Source organism: Scyliorhinus canicula, chromosome 1 (genome assembly GCF_902713615.1).
Source record: "Scyliorhinus canicula chromosome 1, sScyCan1.1, whole genome shotgun sequence".
NCBI lineage: Eukaryota > Metazoa > Chordata > Chondrichthyes > Carcharhiniformes > Scyliorhinidae > Scyliorhinus > Scyliorhinus canicula.
Window position 1 is genome coordinate 40890081 of NC_052146.1, and position 20458 is coordinate 40910538.

Below are 20458 nucleotides of genomic sequence, written 5' to 3' on the forward strand. Positions count from 1 at the left end.
TGATAATCAGTTTGGTCTTGTATTCCGGGACCTGCAAATCCCCAAACCCTCCCCCATCTTCTCTCAAGAGTGTCAGCCACAAAGCCAGTTCTGCTAGATAATATTGCTCTGCACACTCACCCCGGCCACATCTGGAGCCCCTGGACCCCAGACCCATGTCAAGAGCATTAGGGAGATCATACTGATCCACACACCTGCCTTTTGGTCGCAAGAAGATCCCCAGTGCTGAAGCCCTGCTCTTTAGTGTTTGATTGTTGGCAGCTGCCTCTATGGTGCTGTCACTCCTAGAGTTCAGGCATCAACGTTTGATTGAAATGCGATGCACTAATCATCCTCTGAGACATGGCACATATGCCCTTGAAAAGTCACTTGAGAACTGAGGAGTATGAAGTGCGCTCACAACTAACAAGGCCAATTCTTTATTTGCAGTATCCTTCAGCTGTGAAGTTAGAAGCTGCTCACAGTCAAAGGGAGTTAAAGTGACTTTCAGCATAGAGCAGGGCCTGGACATATTTGATAGGACAGACAGGCTGGAGCTGTGGTTGCCCATTATGTGTCGCTACCGACATAAATCCCCTCACCCGCCCCCCTCCCCCACCCCAGGGGCGACCCCCGACCTAGATTGCTTCAGCCCCCTAACCAAGCCCAAGTCCCTAGGTTATTCCCCCCCTCCCTCCATCCTTTTAGCTGCAAGTGGAAATTGGAAATGGCTACTCACCTCTTCACTTTCACTTCCCTTCAGTTGCTATTGCACCAGCTTCACGTTTAAAAAAAGGAATACTAAACGACACCCCTGTGATTTCTCGCTAGGGAATCGGTTAATTGCAAGGAGGTTGCTGCATTTGACTTGAACCGCGCTAATAAGATTGAAATGAATGTAAATAAGGGTTAATGATACACTCGCCAGTTTTGGGTGAAATCGGAACTCACCATCTGGAGTTATAAATAAATAGTAAATTATAAACTGGTTTGCGCCCTGCATAAATCTCGATTTGGGCCCTTCCCGCTATTACCCAGTGTACCCAGATCTGCATCAGACGCAACGTGGTGGTTAAATGGCGCCCACTGAAATAAAAACTGGGGTTTGGATCTTCCAGAAAATAAATAAAAACTGCATTTATAAAGTCCTTAGGTTAACATATTTCAAAGTACGTAACACAACAGATTTGTTTTGCACTATGATAGTTATAAAGTTAATGGTACTGTGAAACCTTTCTTTCCCATATCGTCAAATGGTCAATATTTTATTGCTCCTTCAAATCCTGCAAATATTAGCTTTTATCATAATCAAAACACCAAAAGTGCTTAGAGTTACAGCTCACAATATATAATGTGCAGATATTTCTTAAATCTTTTAAAATATATTTTATTCAAAAATGATTTTCAGCATAGCAAAATAACAATTCAGCAAACCTTTATATAATATAAACTACACCCATCCGAACTCCAGTCCACCTTCCCCCTCAGCCACCCATAAAGAAAACAAAACCATAACAAAAAGGCAACACCTCCACTAATAGCTGATGGTAATCAGTTTACTGAAAAAGAGATAAAACGCTGCCATCTCAAGTTGAACCCTTCCACCGACCCGCTCACGATATTCTTGAATTTTCTGACGGTGCAAAAATTCCATCAGGTCCCCCAACCGGGACGAGACCTCAGGTGGTACTGGGAACCTCCACCCAAGAAGATGTAGCCTCCGGGCTATTAGCGAGGCGAAGACTAGGTCATCTGCCTTCGTCCCCATCTGCAGCACCAGCGAGTCCAAAACTCCAACAGGCACGGCTCCGACTGAACACCCAAATGTCCTGACAGAGTGTCAAAAAAGGAGACCCAGATGCTAATAAGCTTGAGGCAAAACCAAAACATGTGTGTATGGTTTGTTGGCCCCTTAGAGCAACATTCACACCTATCCTCCACCCCAAGGAAGAACTACTCATATGTGCCCAGGTCAGGTGCACCCTCTGCACCACCTTGAACTGGATCAGGCTTAACCTCGTACATGAGGTGAAGTTGCCCCTTGAAGAGCCTCACTTCACACCCACAAAAACCAAACCCAGCTCAGCCTCTCATTTCCCCCTTCCAATGAAGCCTGCTCCGTCGACAGCACCTGCCCATAAAGATCCAAAATCTTACCCTCTCCAAACTCAGCCAAGGACAGGACCCTGTCCAGGAGAGAGAGCGAAGGTGCCAGGAGGAATGATGGAAGCTCCTTACGTAGAAAGTGGAGAATCCTTAAAGTACCTGAATAAATTCACTTGCGGGAGCTGGAACATCTCTAAAAACCTGCCTTCAAGAAACATGTCCCCAAACCTTTCCAATCCCTCCCTCTCGCATGCCCTGAATGATAAATCCAAACCAGACAGCACAAACCTGTGGTTCCTGCAAATTGGAGCCAACCGTGACATGGAGCCCAGTTTAAGATGCTGCCGAAGCCGATTCCAAATCCTCAAAGTTGCTATCACCACTGGGCTTGAAGTGAATCTTGCAGGGCAAAATGGGAGTAATGTAGTAACCAGGGCCCTCATTCAATCCTGTGCACAAACCTTCCATCCTTCCCCATAGAGTCCAGGTCCCTGAGCCACCCCCGCACCTGATCAGTATTTGCCGCCCAATAGTAAGATAACAGATTAGGTTGTGCCAACCCCCAACTGCCCATCCCTCTGCAGAAATGTTCGATGCACCTTTGGGGTCTTACCAACCCAACAAAAGGTGGATACTAATTTATTGACCCTGCAAAAGAATGTCTTGGGAAGAAAGACTCAGACACCGGAACAAAAACAGAAACCTAGGGAGAATATTCACCTTCACTGTCTGTACCTTTCCCGCAAAGTCAGAGGAAGGACAAAGGAGGGAGTCCCACCTTTTCAAGTCGGCCATCGCCCCATCCAATAGGCTAGCAAAGTTAAGTTTATGGAACGAGTCCCAATTTTGGGTCATCCGGATTCCCAGATAACGGAAGCTAGTCCTGGCCGGGTGTAATGGCAATCTCCCCAGGTCAACTCCCCTCCCCAGGGGATTCACTGGAAAATAGTCACTTCTTTTTTTTTAAGAAAATATTTTATTGAAGCATTTGTAATTTTCACAGTTTAACACATTAACATTTCCTAAACAATCGCGCAGGCCGACACACGCAAAACACCTAAAAGAACAAATAACAGAAAACAACGTCCTCTACTACCCCCGCCCTATTCCTTAATTACTCGTATACCAAGTTCCCACTCCTTATCTAACATTGCCGTGCTCCTGTTTTCCTCACGTCCATCAAAATAATCACCTCCGTTGCCTTAATGAGGGCAACAACACAATATTTAACAATCTCAGAATATTGGCCGACAACTGCCGACCTGTACCAAAACCAGTCTGCTCCAAAATTACCCTCGCCAAAAACGTAAAACAAAGAAATAGGTCAATACCACCGACATTCCTTGGGATCCTTGTCTTCTTCAGGATCAAGGAAATCGATGCCTGCGCCAACATGACCAGCAACACTCCTGGGACGTGGAATTATTAAAATATATCCAGCAGAAGTGGGACCAAATGGACCCCAAACTTGGTAAAATTCGATAGAGAATTCCTCCAGACCTGGTGCTTTGCCCATCTGCAAATCCCTCCTGGTATTACCTCCATGGTAACCTAATGCCATGACCTCCTCCAGCCCTATCAATGTCTCCAACTCCTGCCTTCTCGCCTGCTCCACCTCCGGGAAGGCCAACCCATCCAAAAACTGCATCATTGATGATCTCGCTTGTGGGAGCTCTGACTTGCACAGCTCTAATGCCTCATTAACTTTCTTTGCGGCGGAAACCAACCTGCCGCCCAAATCCCTGATCTGCACTATCTGCTGGGAGGCAGCCTGCCATCTCAGCTGGTATGCCAACAGACGACTGGTCTTATCCCCATACTTATAAAAGGTCCCCCCCCACCGAGCGCCGCAGCTGGTCCGTTGCCCGTTGACAACAACTCGAATTACGTCTGCAGTTCCTTTCTGCTTTCTAATAACTCTGGTGTCGGGGCAATCGAGTATTGGCGGTCAATCTCGAGAATGGAATCCACCAAACTCTACCTCTCCATTCTTCCAGACTTTTCTGTTAAGGTCAGTATGAAGTAATTATAATTAATAATTTCTGAGAAAGATGAAAACCATGTCACAATTGATTAAGGGGATTATTAGAATTCATTTAATGCTTTGCAGAGGGATTAGAAGTGTAGAAGGATTTGGATTTTAATGAGAAAATGCAACAGAAATTCAACATGTCTCAGTTTAGAGTGCAGTCTGGACAAAAAGAAAGCATTTTCATCCACTAATATATTGAACTGGAGGAAATAAATACTATGTAAATTCCAAAGTGTTATTGGGGAAAAATTGACTGGCAATTTTTCTTTATGCAAAGTAATTTGTAAAAACAATTTTGATTAGATGAATAAATTATTGGGAGAGTAGAGAAACTATGCAGTGAATTGATTTACTAGGTTAACAACTAGCAATATATTATGTACTGCTTACAAGTGAAAAAAGGAATACTTTACCATAATTTTAATAAAGCTTAATTTCAGTTGTAACACACTGTAAATGTGGAACTACTGAATGAATTTTAGGTTTCATAAAAAGATGGATCACCATTTCAGACATCTCATCAAGTGTTCGCCCTTTCACTTCATCCAACTCGCTCTTCAATGCAGATACTCTCTCCAGCTCCTCCTGAGTGTCACTGAAGCCAGTAATACCATGCTTTGCTTCGACTGCTTGCTGAAAACAAACAGTTTGACAAAATTATGAAAAGACTAGATATATAAGGAATTCAGTTCGCCATTTATATCATAAACGGTCATCAGTTCAAGCTGAGGAGCTTGTACATTTATTGGTAGGGTGTTGAAAATTCCAAGAATTTGGGTTGGCACACACAGCATCTAAAATTAATCATTTTCTTCTATTCAAATAGAAATGTAATAGCCTCTATTCATTCATGAGTAGCCATTGCATATACCATGAAAAGACTGCTTTCAATATTTTAAAATACATCTTGGAGGTAGCCTATTGTGTAATGTATGAGAGATTAGTTCTGATTGCTAGATTTAGTCCACATCTGCATTCAGCTTCACCTTGTAGGATGTCTTTACTGAGCCTGATAAACCAGAAAATGTAGTCAGGGGGAATAGCTGACAGGAAAAATAAAAATCTACAGGGCTCCATGTCCTCTCTTCTGCCAACTGGTTGAAAAAGCAGCAATGGAAGACAAAATAATGTAGAAAAACCTGACATATGTGAATCTGGCCAGTATGCACATCCCATTTTCCTGGAACTTTTGCCAATTTCATAGCTGAAAACAGGCAAAACTGTATCACAATTTTGTTCCCTTTCCACCCTGATCAAGCTAATAGCAATCATGAATGGCAGCATCAACAACTTACATTTATAATATACCTTTAATGTAGTAAAGCATCCCAAGGTATTTTCTGGGAGAGATTAATGAACAAAATTTGACCCCAAGCTAAGTAAAGCTGTATCCGATCATGTGACCAAAAGAGGCCGGTTTTAAGAAGTATCTTAAAAGAGGAGAGCGGGGTAGAGTGCAGGAGAGATTTAGGAAGGGATTTCTAGAGTTAAGGGGCCAGGCAGCTAAAGGCACATCTCCTAATGTTGGAACAAAGGAAATGGGAGATAAACAAGAAACTAAATTTTGAAAAGTGCAGAAATATTTGAGGGTGCAGCATTAGAGGAGGATACAGGAGTAGGGAGGGGTGGAAGACGAGGATGAAAATGAGGATGAGAATTTTAAAATCAAGGTGTTGCTGGATTAGGAGTCAATATAGGATAGTGATTAAGGGGTGTTAGATGAATGGGATTTGGTGAGAGTTAGGATATCAGTAGCAGAATTTTAGGCGAGTTCAAATTGATAGATTACTACTTTTTACTTTGAGGAGTTACTGAGTCTGACTGTTTTAATTAACAGAGATTATAACTAACTAGGGCTGCTTCAGTTATCAAGTAAATTCCAATATTTCATTAGCAAGTGACATCTAACCCTGGGTTAAGTTCTGCATTCAAAGACTGGAGTTATAAAGACAAAGCTTTGCTGCTGTTATTAGATGATTCTATCTTGAATGTTGAGTTGTATTTATTCTACTTTCTCGTGGTGATTTTAAAACAGTTTTTTCAACACTACTGGGATTTCTTATTAAATCAGTAAAATGCCAGAAATAGATCGAGGCCAATATTAATTCCTTGTCATGGTTAAATTTAAAAAAGGGCACAGCATTATGCTATAAATTCAAATACCTGTATCATCAAAAATATGGGGAACTGTATATACTCAGTTATCTGAAAAACATTCCACATGGCTGAAGATAAAAACTGTAAATACCAGCTGATAACAATTCGTGCAATTCTAGGTAATCAGTAGTGTCAATTAGGAGCTTGTTGAGTCTTAGAATGGTCTCAAGTTGGACAGCAAGTATACTGAAAGCCAGGTTTGCATATTACCAGCTGTTGCTGTATGGCTTCATGCCGCTGTTTTAGAATTTCTTCTGTTCTTTGCAGCACACCATACTCTGTTCTTAGCTCTGCTAGTTCTTGACGTTTCTTCTTATAAACTGTGCTCTTACTACGAAGCTTGCTGACATAACGTTTGAACTAGAAATAATGGAGATTAAAGAGAAATAAGTTAATATGGTTAATGGTAAAATTGGATTTGGAAGCCAAATGTCCAAAGCACAGCAAATAATAAAATCAAAGATGTTAGTCATATCAGAACTGACACCACCTCCTATAGGACATAAGACTGACTGGAACTACTAAACCCACAAGATCTTTTAAACAACAGGGCATATTCTATTAAAAAAAAGTATTGGGCAGGGAGCTAAAAATAGTCACTGTTGCGCAATATGATCAAATCTCGAGCTGCACCTCATAAATCTCATTAATGTTTTATAAACCCCATTTATTGGGAATTGAAATGTTCAAACATTTTAATTCAATAACTCACATGCAAGTTACATAGGTTTCATGCTTTATAAATGTACATGATATTTTATAACTGTGTTGATTGAGTAAAGTCAGCAAAATAAACTAAGATATTCTACAATTCTGTTAGTTTGAATTTATCTTTGTTTAATTTGATACTCTGTACTCATTTGCATGTAAATATATTCAGCAGATATTATAATAAAAAGGTAATTTTCATATTATTAATAGGCTGAAATGGTTTTCATGCAATTTCCTGCTGGCTTTGTTTGCCACTGAAACAATAATTCAAGAAACATTTCCCTTACAAATAAACCCTCTACCACATTTTCCATAGTTACAAGATGCAAGATGTTAAATAAAGGTAATTTATACAAAGGATAAATATATTATGGGGACCTGGATTGTAGTTTTGGGGTACGGGAGATTGAGAGTATAGAGGTCAGGAGCACAGATTTGACTTCGCAGGAGGGTGCCAGTGTTCAGGTAGGTGGTTTGAAGTGTGTCTACTTCAATGCCAGGAGTATACGAAATAAGGTAGGGGAACTGGCAGCATGGGTTGGTACCTGGGACTTCGATGTTGTGGCCATTTCAGAGACATGGATAGAGCAGGGACAGGAATGGTTGTTGCAGGTTCCGGGGTTTAGGTGTTTTAGTAAGCTCAGAGAAGGGGGCAAAAGAGGGGGAGGTGTGGCGCTGCTAGTCAAGGACAGTATTACGGTGGCGGAAAGGATGCTAGATGGGGACTCTTCTTCCAAGGTAGTATGGGCTGAGGTTAGAAACAGGAAAGGAGAGGTCACCCTGTTGGGAGTTTTCTATAGGCCACCTAATAGTTCTAGGGATGTAGAGGAAAGGATGGCGAAGATGATTCTGGAAAAGAGCGAAAGTAACAGGGTAGTTGTTATGGGAGACTTTAACTTTCCAAACATTGACTGGAAAAGATATAGTTCGAGTACATTAGATGGGTCGTTCTTTGTACAATGTGTGCAGGAGGGTTTCCTGACACAATATGTTGACAGGCCAACAAGAGGCGAGGCCACATTGGATTTGGTTTTGGGTAATGAACCAGGCCAGGTGTTCGATCTGGAGGTAGGTGAGCACTTTGGAAACAGTGACCACAATTCGGTGACCTTTACGTTAGTGATGGAAAGGGATAAGTATACCCCGCAGGGCAAGAGTTATAGCTGGGGGGAGGGCAATTATGATGCCATTAGACATGACTTAGGATGTGTAGGTTGGAGAAGTAGGCTGCAAGGGTTGGGCACACTGGATATGTGGAGCTTGTTCAAGGAACAGCTATTGCATGCTCTTGATAAGTACGTACCAGTCAGGCAGGGAGGAAGGGGTCGAGCGAGGGAACCGTGGTTTACCAAAGAAGTGGAATCTCTTGTTAAGAGGAAGAAGGAGGCCTATGTGAAGATGAGGCGTGAAGTTTCAGTTGGGGCGCTTGATAGTTACAAAGAAGCGAGGAAGGATCTAAAGAGAGAGCTAAGACGAGCAAGGAGGGGGCATGAGAAGTCTTTGGCAGGTGGGATCAAGGAAAACCCAAAAGCTTTCTATAGGTATGTCAGGAATAAAAGAATGACTAGGGTAAGAGTAGGGCCAGTCAAGGACAGTGGTAGGAAGTTGTGTGTGGAGGCTGAGGAGATAAGCGAGATACTAAATGAATACTTTTCGTCAGTATTCACTCAGGAAAAAGATAATATTGTGGAGGAGAATGCTGAGGCCCAGGCTATTAGAATAGATGGCATTGAGGTGCGTAGGGAAGAAGTGTTGGCAATTCTGGACAAGGTGAAAATAGATAAGTCCCCGGGGCCTGATGGGATTTATCCTAGGATTCTCTGGGAAGCCAGGGAAGAGATTGCTGAGCCTTTGGCTTTGATTTTTAGGTCATCATTGGCTACAGGAATAGTGCCAGAGGACTGGAGGATAGCAAATGTGGTCCCTTTGTTCAAGAAGGGGAGTAGAGATAACCCCGGTAACTATAGGCCAGTGAGCCTAACGTCTGTGGTGGGTAAAGTCTTGGAGAGGATTATAAAAGATACGATTTATAATCATCTAGATAGGAATAATATGATTAGGGATAGTCAGCATGGTTTTGTGAAGGGTAGGTCATGCCTCACAAACCTTATCGAGTTCTTTGAGAAGGTGACTGAACAGGTAGACGAGGGTAGAGCAGTTGATGTGGTGTATATGGATTTCAGTAAAGCGTTTGATAAGGTTCCCCACGGTCGGCTATTGCAGAAAATACGGAGGCTGGGGATTGAGGGTGATTTAGAGATGTGGATCAGAAATTGGCTAGTTGAAAGAAGACAGAGAGTGGTAGTTGATGGGAAATGTTCAGAATGGAGTTCAGTTACGAGTGGCGTACCACAAGGATCTGTTCTGGGGCCGTTGCTGTTTGTCATTTTTATAAATGACCTAGAGGAGGGCGCAGAAGGATGGGTGAGTAAATTTGCAGACGACACTAAAGTCGGTGGAGTTGTAGACAGTGCGGAAGGATGTTGCAGGTTACAGAGGGACATAGATAAGCTGCAGAGCTGGGTTGAGAGGTGGCAAATGGAGTTTAATGTGGAGAAGTGTGAGGTGATTCAATTTGGAAAGAATAACAGGAATGCGGAATATTTGGCTAATGGTAAAATTCTTGGTAGTGTGGATGAGCAGAGGGATCTCGGTGTCCATGTACATAGATCCCTGAAAGTTGCCACCCAGGTTGATAGGGTTGTGAAGAAGGCCTATGGTGTGTTGGCCTTTATTGGTAGAGGGATTGAGTTCCGGAGCCATGAGGTCATGTTGCTGTTGTACAAAACTCTAGTACGGCCGCATTTGGAGTATTGCGTACAGTTCTGGTCGCCTCATTATAGGAAAGACGTGGAAGCTTTGGAACGGGTGCAGAGGAGATTTACCAGGATGTTGCCTGGTATGGAGGGAAAATCTTATGAGGAAAGGCTGATGGACTTGAGGTTGTTTTCGTTAGAGAGAAGAAGGTTAAGAGGTGACTTAATAGAGGCATACAAAATGATCAGAGGGTTAGATAGGGTGGACAGCGAGAGCCTTCTCCCGCGGATGGAGGTGGCTAGCACGAGGGGACATAGCCTTATATTGAGGGGTAATAGATATAGGACAGAGGTCAGAGGTGGGTTTTTTTACGCAAAGAGTGGTGAGGCCGTGGAATGCCCTACCTGCAACAGTAGTGAACTCGCCAACATTGAGGGCATTTAAAAGTTTATTGGATAAGCATATGGATGATAAGGGCATAGTGTAGGTTAGATGGCCTTTAGTTTTTTTTCCATGTCGGTGCAACATTGAGGGCCGAAGGGCCTGTACTGTGCTGTATCATTCTATGTTCTATATAAATCAACAATTCAGTGTAGAAGTAGAATGATTCTAAAATGTAAACTGATGGCTTTTATGGTCTGTGATGGACTCCATTAACTAACGTTCATTAATCTGGCATACCGAAGTATTCTTTCCTTCGTCATTTAGGAGCTAACAAAAGTACATTTGCTTCAACGTCCTCATCATCTTTTGACTTTTCTTCTGAGTAATGATGCTATGTATTTCCAAATGCAACAAAAATTTTCTAACAGTAATATTAATTGAATGATTTGTAAATTAATATTCAATTGTTCAGAATTTTAATTGTATAAGACAAACATTCTTTGAACCATTTCTATGTGCAGCCCTTTTTATAATTCAGACTTTTCCCAATGCTCTGAGCTTGTATTCTCAGTGAAAAAACAGATTCCATAAACAGCTCAAGCCTCATAAACCTAACTTGTATTCTTGTATATCAGAAATTGGATAGTATCAATTGACTAACAATTAGCACAGCGCATAAGAGATTATGTAGGATGCCCAACATAGTCTTATCTTTATAATAAGAATAATCTTTATTGTCACATGTAGGCTTACATTAACACTGCAATGAAGTTACAGTGAAAAGCCCCAAGTCGCCACATTCTGGCACCTGTTCGGGTACACAGAGGAAGAATTCAGAATGTCCAATTACCTAACAGCACTTCGATCGGGCCTTGATGGAGGAAACTGGAGCCCCCGGAGGAAACCCACGCATACACAGGGAGAACGTGCAGACTCCACACAGACACTGACCCAAGCCGGAATCGAACCTTGGACAGTACTATCCACTGTGCCACTCAAACTACTCAAAAAGGTGGTAAATACCTATTATATAGTCTTGCATTCATGCTAAAACTAATAGTTACTTATTGGGTAAAGTAATTACATAGAAGAAGCAAAAAACAGCAGTATATTTGAAATTATAAATAATTGCAAAGCAATAAAGATTATATTTGGAGTTCAAAATATCTCCTTCAGAACATTAAAAAACCCCAATAACCTTCAGGAATTATTTCTTCATGGCCTGACTTGATTAAATATTTACACATGGCGAGGTAATGATCCAGATTTGTGCTATTCGGCTTGGATTAGTTTCCCAGCGTAGAGCAAATTATTGATTAACGTGAATTAAGGCATTATTCACACTACACCATAATTTCATAGGACTTTCGTGCTATTAAATCAACACTCTCATCAAAACCACCACACACATATTTAAAAAAAAAAAAATTTCATTGAGGCATTTATATATTTACACATCAAACACAATCACAAAACCAAACCACCACACAGAGTTGATCATAGCTCTGGTCTGCATTCCCCACACCCAGTCAAGTCAATGATAACCATGAGTTTCCTAGGTTTACTTGAGTTCTCACCAGAAGTCACTTAAGGCAGAAATTTGGCGGTACAGGTATATTTAAATTCGTGATTAATTGATTAAAGTCAAATAAAATAATGTCTCTTTCTTGATATCCTTAATTCTTATCTTTATTTATAATTATTTTAATCATCCCACTGATGTTAATTCCAAAATCAGGACAGCAGCGAATTCAATTTTCTCATTTGCCTTACTCAGATCTTTTAAAATCTAGGATAAAGCCTACTTCAACCTGAAACAAACTGACAATCCTCTAAAAGCAGTAACACAACAAATACACTTTCAGGCATCATGCCCATTGTTTTCAAGCTTTTGTTGCAGGTCCAAAAGCTTCATTGGACACTTAGATGCTTTTATCTGTCTCGGACTGAATCAACTATTCACAATATCAACATCTTATTTGAGCCCCGAGTTGAGATTTGGACCACACATCCTCTCCTTCAAAAAGACTGATTGCTTTCAGCACCATTCCACTGCCTGTTACTGGAACCGTAACATGCTATTGCCACATCCAGTTTTGACTATTCCAATAAAAACACAACATTCTGGAGAAAGTTGGCAGGTCTGGCAGCATCGGTGGAGAGAGAAACAGAATTAATGCTTCGAGTCCAATAAATAAAACATTCTTCGGAAAATATGGTTCTGAAAAAGTCATATTTGATTTGAAATGTTAACTCTGTTTCTCTCTTCAAAGATGCTACCAGACCTGCTGAGCTTTTTTTTTTAAATTTAAGGTCTCCAGCATCCACAGTATTTTGCTTTTATTCAACTATTCCACTGTTTTCCTGGCTAGCATCCCATTCTCCACCCTTGAACATCTTCATCTTATTGAAAATTATGCTCTGCATCTTTCAAGTCACCTAGCTGTAATTACTCCTATTTATAATTCTTAAGGTGTTTAAACCTCTCCATAGCACTGTGACCTCTTTCAGCCCGCCAATCCCCCAAAACACTGCATTCAACTCTGAGCTTTTGTGTCTTTCCCCTTCAGCCATCTGGGTCTCGCATGTCAAATCTCCACCTAGATCCATCTATCTGCCCTGCTTTATCTAATATAGTTGCATAGAAACATAGAAAATAGAAACAGGAGGAGAACTTTCGGCCCTTCGAGCCTGCTCCGCCATTCATTATGATCGTGGCTGGTTATCAAATTTGATACCCTGATCCCACCTTCCCCCATATCCCTTGATCTCTTTAGCCCCAAGAGCTATATCTAATTCCTTCTTGAAATTACACAACATTTTGGTCTCAAGTACTTTCTGTGCTAGTGAATTCCATAGATTCACCACTCACTGGGTGAAGAAATTTCTTCTCACCTCAATCCTAAAAGGTTTACCCCTTATCCTTAAACTATGACCCCTAGTTCTGAACACACCCACAATCGAGAACATTCTTTCTGAATCAACTCTGTCTAATCCTGTTAGAGTTTTGTAGGTTTCTGTGAGATCCCCTCACTCTTCTCAACTCAAATGAATATAGTCCTAACTGACTTAATCTATCCTCATGACAGTCCCACCATAAGACATAGGAGCAGAATTAGGCCACTAGGCCCATCGAGTCTGCTCCCCCATTCAATCATGGCAGATATTTTTCTCATCCCCATTCTCCTGCCTTCTCCCCATAACCTCTGATCTCCTTATTAATCAAGAACCTATCTACCTCTGTCTTAAAGACACTCAATGATTTGGCATTCACAGCCTTCTGCGGCAAAGAGTTCCACAGATTCACCACCCTCTGGCTGAAGAAACTCCTCCTCATCCCTGTTTTACAGGATTGTCCCTTTAGTCTGAGATGGTGTCCTCTGCTTCTAGTTTTTCCTACAAGTGGAAACATCCTCTCCACGTCCACTTTATCCAGGCCTCACAGTTTCCTGTAAGTTTCAATAAGATGCCCCCTCACCCTTCTAATCGCCAACGAGTACAGGCCCAGAGTCCTTAACCGTTCCTTATACGACAAGCTCTTCATTCCAGGGATTATTCTTGTGAACCACCTCTGGACCCTTTCCAAGGCCAGCACATCCATCCTTTCATATGGGGCCCAGAACTGCTCACAATACTCCAAATGCGGTCTGACCAGAGCCTTATAGCCTCAGAAGTAGATCCCTGACCTTGTATTCTAGCCCTCTCGACATGAATGCTAACATTGCCTTTGCCTTCCTACCTGCCGACTGAACCTGAACATTAACCTTAAGAGAATAGTGAACAAGGACTCTCAAGTCCCTTTGTGCTTCTGATTTTCCAAGCATCTCCCCATTTAGAAAATAGTCTATGCTCCATCCCGCCTTCCAAAGTGCATAACCTCACACTTTTCCACGTTGTATTCCATCTGCCACTTCTTTGCCCACTCTCCTAGCCTGTCCAAGTCCATCTGCTCCCTCAATACTACCAACTGCCCCTCTACAGATCTTTGTATAATCTGCAAATTTAGCAACAGTGCCTTCAGTTCCTTCTTCTAGATCATTAATGTATATTGTGAAAAGATGTTGTCCCAGCAACAGCCCCTGAGGCACACCACTAGTCACTGGCTGCCATCTGAAAAAGACCTCTTTAATCCCACTCTCTGCCTTCTGCCTATCCTCTATCCATGCCAGGATCTCATCCTTAACGCGATGGGCTCCTAACTTATATAACAGTCTCCTATGCAGCATCTTGCCAAAGGCCTTCTGGAAATCTAAATAAATCACGTCCACTGATTCTCCTTTGTCTAACTTCCTCGTTACTTCCTCAAAGAACTCTAACGGATATGTCAGTCATGACCTCCCCTTGACGAAGCCGTGCTGACTCAGCCCTATTTTATCATGCACTTCCAAGTACTCCACGATCTCATCTTTAATAATGAACTCCAAAATCTTACAAATGGCCAAAGACAGGCGAACCGGCCTATAATTTCATATTTCCGCTGCACATTACACATCACGAAATCCAGAATTGCCTGCAGTAGGCTCTGTCACAAGCTGCTCCAAAAAATCATCTCTTAGACATTCCACAAATTCCTTTTCTTGGGATCCACTACCAACCTGATTTTCCCCGTCCACCTGCACGTTGAAGTCACCCATGATTATTGTAATATTGCCTTTTTTACATGCCTTTTCTATCTCCTGATTTATTTTCTGCCCCACATCTTGATTACTGCTAGGGACTCTGTACGTAACCCCCATCAGGGTCTTTTTACCTTTGCGATTCCTCAACTCTACCCACAGAGATTCTATGCCTTCTGATCTTATATCACTCCTTGCTATCGATTCAACTTCATTCCTTACTAACAATGTCATCCCAGGAATCAGCCTGGTAAACCTTAGCTGCACTCCCTCCATAGCAAGAGCATCCTTCCTCAGATAAGGACAGCAAAACTGCACACAATACTCCAGGTGTGGCCTCATCAATGCCCTATACAATTGCAGTAAAACATCTCTATTCCTGTACTCAAATCCTCTTGCTGTGAGGCCAAGTTGGGGATAGAATTGGTAGCAAGGATGTTGAATTCCTGGCAGGGGTCAAAACGTAAGGCTTTTGTCTTGCCAGTGTATGCCCAGAGAGTTAAAACAGGATACTGTATTGCATAAGCAGTCTAATGAGAGAAAGGTGATGGAGAGATGTAGTTGGGTGTTGTCAGTGTGGAAACAATGTCTGCAGTTGATGGGGCAGCACGAAGATGAGGCAGACAAAAGGGTAAACCATTGGAGAGGGAGGGGGGGGGGGGAGAGGAGGGAGGGAGGGATTGCTGTTGGGAGACAAATGGGAGGTCGAGGACGGTGGGGGCCCGAGTACGTTCCTATGGAGGTGTGGACGCGAGCTGGAGGCTGGCCAGAAGGGTGGTGGTTGATCGACAAGGGGGGGGATGCCCCCCAACCAGGCTGATCACATGGAACTTTAGAGGGCTGAATAAGAGGGTCCGCATGTTCACGCATTTGAAGGGATTGAAGGCGGACGTGGCAATGCTACAGGAGACACACCTGAGGGTAATAGATCAGACCAGATTGAGGAAGGGGTGTGTGGACAAGTATTTCACTTGGGGCTGGATTCTAAGACTAGGGGGGGTCGCGATCCTGATCAATAAGCAGCTGTCATTTGTGACAGGGATTATAGTTGCGGATGCGGAGAGGGTGGTAGGTATATCATGGTGAGCGGGAAGCTGGAGGGGATGCCGGTGGTGTTTGAGAATATATGGGGGGGGGGGGGAGAGAGACTTGAATACGGTCATTGATCCAGGGTTGGACCGGTCAAAGACAGGGAGGGTGTCAGCAATGGCGAAGGAACTAAAGGGGTTCATGGAGCAGATGTGGGGGGAGACCCATGGAGGTTTGGACGGTCATGAGTGAAGGAGTTTTCTTTCGTTTCCCATGTGCACAAGGTATACTCCCATATCGATTTTTTCATTTTGAACAGGGCTTTACTGGCGGGGGTGGTTGACACAGAGTATTCGGCGATTGCTGTGTCGGACCATGCCCCACATTGGGTGGATTTACGGTGAACGAGAGGGTGGTAAACGCCCGCAGTGAAGATTGAACGTAGGACTGTTAGCGGACAAGGGGGTGTGCGGGCGTGTGAGGGAATCTATCCAGAACTATCTGGAAATAAATGACAAGTGGAAAGTTTCGGCAGCAACGGTTTGGGAAGCGCAGAAGGCAGTCGTTCGGGGGGAGCTAATATCGATACGGGCCCATAGGGAGAAGGTGGAGCAAGCAGAGATAGATAGGTTGGTTGGGGAAATACTCCAAGTAGACAGGAGATATTCGGAGGCTCCGGAGGCAGGTTATTGAAGGAGCGGCAGAAGCTACAGATGGAGTTTGGTTTGTTGTCTACAGGGAAGGCGGTGGAGCAGTTCAGGAAGGCGAGGGGGGAGTATGGAGAGAAGACCAGTAGGATGCTTGCACACCAGCTAAGGAAAAGGGAGGCGGGCAGGGAGATAGGAAGAGTGAAGGACAGGGGAGGGAATACAGTCTTGGACCCAGCAGGGGTGAACTGGGTGTTAAGGAGTTTTACAGTCGGCTATTTGAGTCGGAACCCCCAGCTGGGGTGGAGGGGATGAGGCAGTTTTTGGGAGAGTTGAAGTTTCCAAAAATGGAAGAAGGGTTGAGAGCCCCGATCGAGATTGACGAAATAGCAGAGGGGCTGGAGGCCATGCTGTTGGGTAAGGCCCCGGGACCAGGCGGCTACCCAGTGGAATTTTACAAAAGGTTCTCGGAGGTGATGAGCCCGCTGCTGGTGAGGGCATTTAATGAGGCACGGGAGCAGAGTGTTCTTCCCCCAACAATGTCACAGGCCTCGATCTCACTGATCCTGAAGCGAGGGAAGGACCCAGAGCTGTGCGGGTCATACAGGCCAATCTCTCTATTGAATGTCGATGCCAAACTGTTGGCTAAAATCTTGGCCTCAAGGATAGAAGATTGTGTCCTGGAGGTGATAGGGGAAGACCTGACGGGGTGTGTTAAGGGCAGGCAGCTAATGGCCAATGTTAGAAGGCTCTTAAATGTGATCAAGGTGCCCTCAGAGGGAAGGGAGGTGGAGGTAGTGGTCACGATGGACACAGAAAAGGCCTTCGACTGGGTGGAGTGGAACTATTTGTGGGAGATGTTAGGGCGTTTTGGGTTTGGGCGGGGCTGGATTGATTGGGTTTGGTTGTTGTACCAGGCACTGGTGGCAAGTGTACAAACGAATCGGCTGACTTTGATCTATTTTAAACTGCACCGAGGGGCAAGGCAAGGATGTCCCCTCTTCCCGGGGCTGTTTGCTTTGGCAAAAGAGCCACTGGCGATGGCACTAACAGCATCAAGGGACTGGAAGGGGTTGGTCCGGGGAGTTTGGGGGGAGGGGGGTGGGACACTGGGTCTCGCGATATGCTGATGACCTGTTCCTGTACACTTCCGACTGGTTAGGAGTGAAGGGGGAGATTATGCGGATCTTAGGGGAATTTGGCTGGTTTTCAGGGTACAAATGGGGAAAAGTGAGATGTTCACGATCCAGGCAAGGGGGCAGGAGAGGAGACTGGGAGATCTGCCGTTCAGATAGTGGGAGGGAGCTTCCGTTATTTTGGAATCCAGGTGGCACGGGAATGGGAGCTGTTACATAAACTAAATTTGACTGGGAGATAGAGGCGGGTCTGTGGGCGGATGCTTCGAGCAGAGTCAACACATCCTCATCATGTGCCAGGCTCAGCCTGATACAATTCATGGTGATTCACTGGGCACACATGACAGTGGTCCAGATGAGTAAGTTTTTTGGGATTGAGGACAGGTGTGCGAGGTGTGCGGGAGGGCCAGCAAACCATGTCCCTATGTTCTGGGCATGTCCAAAGCTTAGGTGATTATGGCAGGGATTTGCAAAGGTCATGTCCACAGTGCTAAAAACAAGGGTGGTGGAGAGGTGGCAATTTTTGGAATGTCGGAACATCCGGGAGTCCAGGTGGCGAGAGAGGCCGATATCTTGGCCTTTGCCTCCTTGGTAGCCCGGAGACAGATATTGCTAGTGTGGAGGGACTCAAAGCCCCCAAAATCAGAGATCTGGGTTAGCGACATGGCCGGGTTTGACTTGAGAAAAGTAAGTTATTCTTAAGAGGGTCGATGCTAGGGTTCGTCTGGAGGTGGCAGTCGTTTGTCAACTTCTTTGGGGAAAATTAACTGTCAGCAGAGGCAATAAGAAAAGAGGGGGGGATTTAGGCTATTTTCTGTTTAGGGTAGGTGGGATTTGTTAGGGATGGAGATGGCTTTTGTACTGTTTACTGTTATTATTATAAAATTGTAAGTACCTTAATAAAATGTTTTACCAAAAGAAAAATGTCATCGTGAGGGAATTCCTACCAAACTGGATAAGGGAAAAAGGCATTGGTAAAGGATGGTGGGGTTGAACATGTCAAAGGTTTAGGCAGGAACAGCGAGGGGATAGAGGGATTTTGGCTGGGTATGGTTGTTGGTTGGGTGGTGGGGTGTTACGTACTGAATGATGTTTAGATTTGTATTTGTATCTTTTGTCGTTATAAAACCATAAATGCCTTAATAAAATGTTTGCTAAACAAAAAGAACGTGTCAAAGGCTGCAAATAGAGGATGGTTAATGAACCACAATCATATTCCCTCAGGATGACATTTACGACCTTGGCTAGGGTCATTCAGTAGTGGACAGTGGCAGAAGCCTGAATAGAGATAAAAAACATGGAGTTGCAAGAAAAATAGACATGGCTTTAGGAGGTAACAACATGCTAAAGGACTCGAGTGATAAAGGCTCAAGGTAAGATAATAATAGTTTTGAAAAGAGGGGGGTGCAGAGGAGAAAGAACCATTTACAACGTTAGATAGAATGGCAGCCTGGAAGGGGAATGATGTCTCGTGAATGAAATCTGCTGTGAGAAAGCGTGAGTGGACGATAATTGAGAAACTAGCGAGAGATTGGAGGATAAATCAGGGTGAAACTTGAAGGGAAGTTTAACTTGGTGGGCAAAGGGAATGGGGAGGGGTGGGGAGGGACGGAGGTTGGCATGAACTGTAGAGGGAATTCAAATAATTATGTCAATCTTATCCAAGAGTTCCTTGCACTTGTTGGGGATAAGTGCAAATGGGCAAGGCTACAGCTGGTATTGTGGAAAATAAACTGGGAATTAAATTGGTTCTCCAGGTTGAACCTGGAGTGGTGGGTGAGTAACAGTAGAGCATTGAGAACAAATAGTGTTTGATATGTTCCGGGGGATATGTAATTTCATACTTCCCTTGAAGAATAGTGTGGAATGGAACAAGACTTTAATCAGACAAGCTGTAGTGTAAATGTTCCTTCCAAGGTCATAACTATATGAGCTGAAAACGGTCGGTCCTACATGGCAGGATAGTTTTATGGGATCCTAAATGTTTTACAAAATGAAGAAGTGACAGGGAGGTCACACAAGTCAACTAGATGTGATTTACCCCCTAAATTTCAACCTCAAACTTAAAGCTGAAGGTTGATCTCTAATGGTTGGGACTATTGGCAGAGTTCAAACCCTACATATGTTGATTCACTAAGCTAAACATCTAATCAATCATCTGATGAATGGGAGAATTGGAATATAACTGGTGGAAAGATGCAAAGGTATAATCAAACCTATTCTATAACCATTACTTAACAGATTGTTGAAAATGCAAAGGTCCTGCTCTGAGGTTAAGATGCCTGAGTTTTGCAATTTAAAAGTGTGGAGTTTTATTTTCTTTGGGGTCCATTTATAAATGCCCAGAGTATCTACAAAGGCATACTTGCAATTTTCATCACTGTTGACTGCCTTTATCTGCCTAGGTCCTAAGATCTGAAATTCCCTCCCTTAACCTCTGTTCCTCTCCACCTAGCATTTCTTCCTTTAGACATTCCTTAAACAGGAATGATCACCCTGCCCCTTTACAATATACAGGGGATTTCCACATGGTGAAGGGCAAACCACAATATCATTCATTGAGACATTGCTTCACATCTCCAGGGTCCCAGGTTCGATTCACGGCTTGTCTGTGTGGAGTCTGTACACTCTCCCTGTGTCTGCATGGGTTTCCTCCGGGTGCTCAGTTTTCCTCCCACAAATCCCGAAAGACGTGCTGTTGGGTCATTTGGACATTCTGAATTCTCCCTCTGTGTATCCGAACAGGCGCCGGAATGTGGCAACCTGGGGGCTTTTCACAGTAACTTCACTGCAGTGTTAATGTAAGCCTACTTGTGACAATAACAATTATTATTATTAAACCTACTTGTGACCTTTTTGGTCAGCTTTCCTAATCCCTCATGTGGCTCCGAGTCCTTATTTTTA

At 43.5% G+C, this 20458-nt stretch overlaps 1 protein-coding gene across 3 annotated transcripts in view; it reads right to left on the reverse strand.

The window, feature by feature from the left end:
• Positions 1-20458, reverse strand: part of ift81 (intraflagellar transport 81 homolog) — a 153525-nt gene that overhangs the window by 56649 nt on the left and 76418 nt on the right. For all 3 annotated transcript variants that reach the window (XM_038789145.1, XM_038789160.1, XM_038789154.1), the window contains 2 exons: positions 6485-6634; positions 4622-4750 (listed from right to left, as the gene is read on the reverse strand). In XM_038789145.1, coding sequence (XP_038645073.1) covers positions 4622-4750; positions 6485-6634 — 279 coding nt within the window. The remainder of the gene's footprint in view (positions 1-4621; positions 4751-6484; positions 6635-20458) is intronic.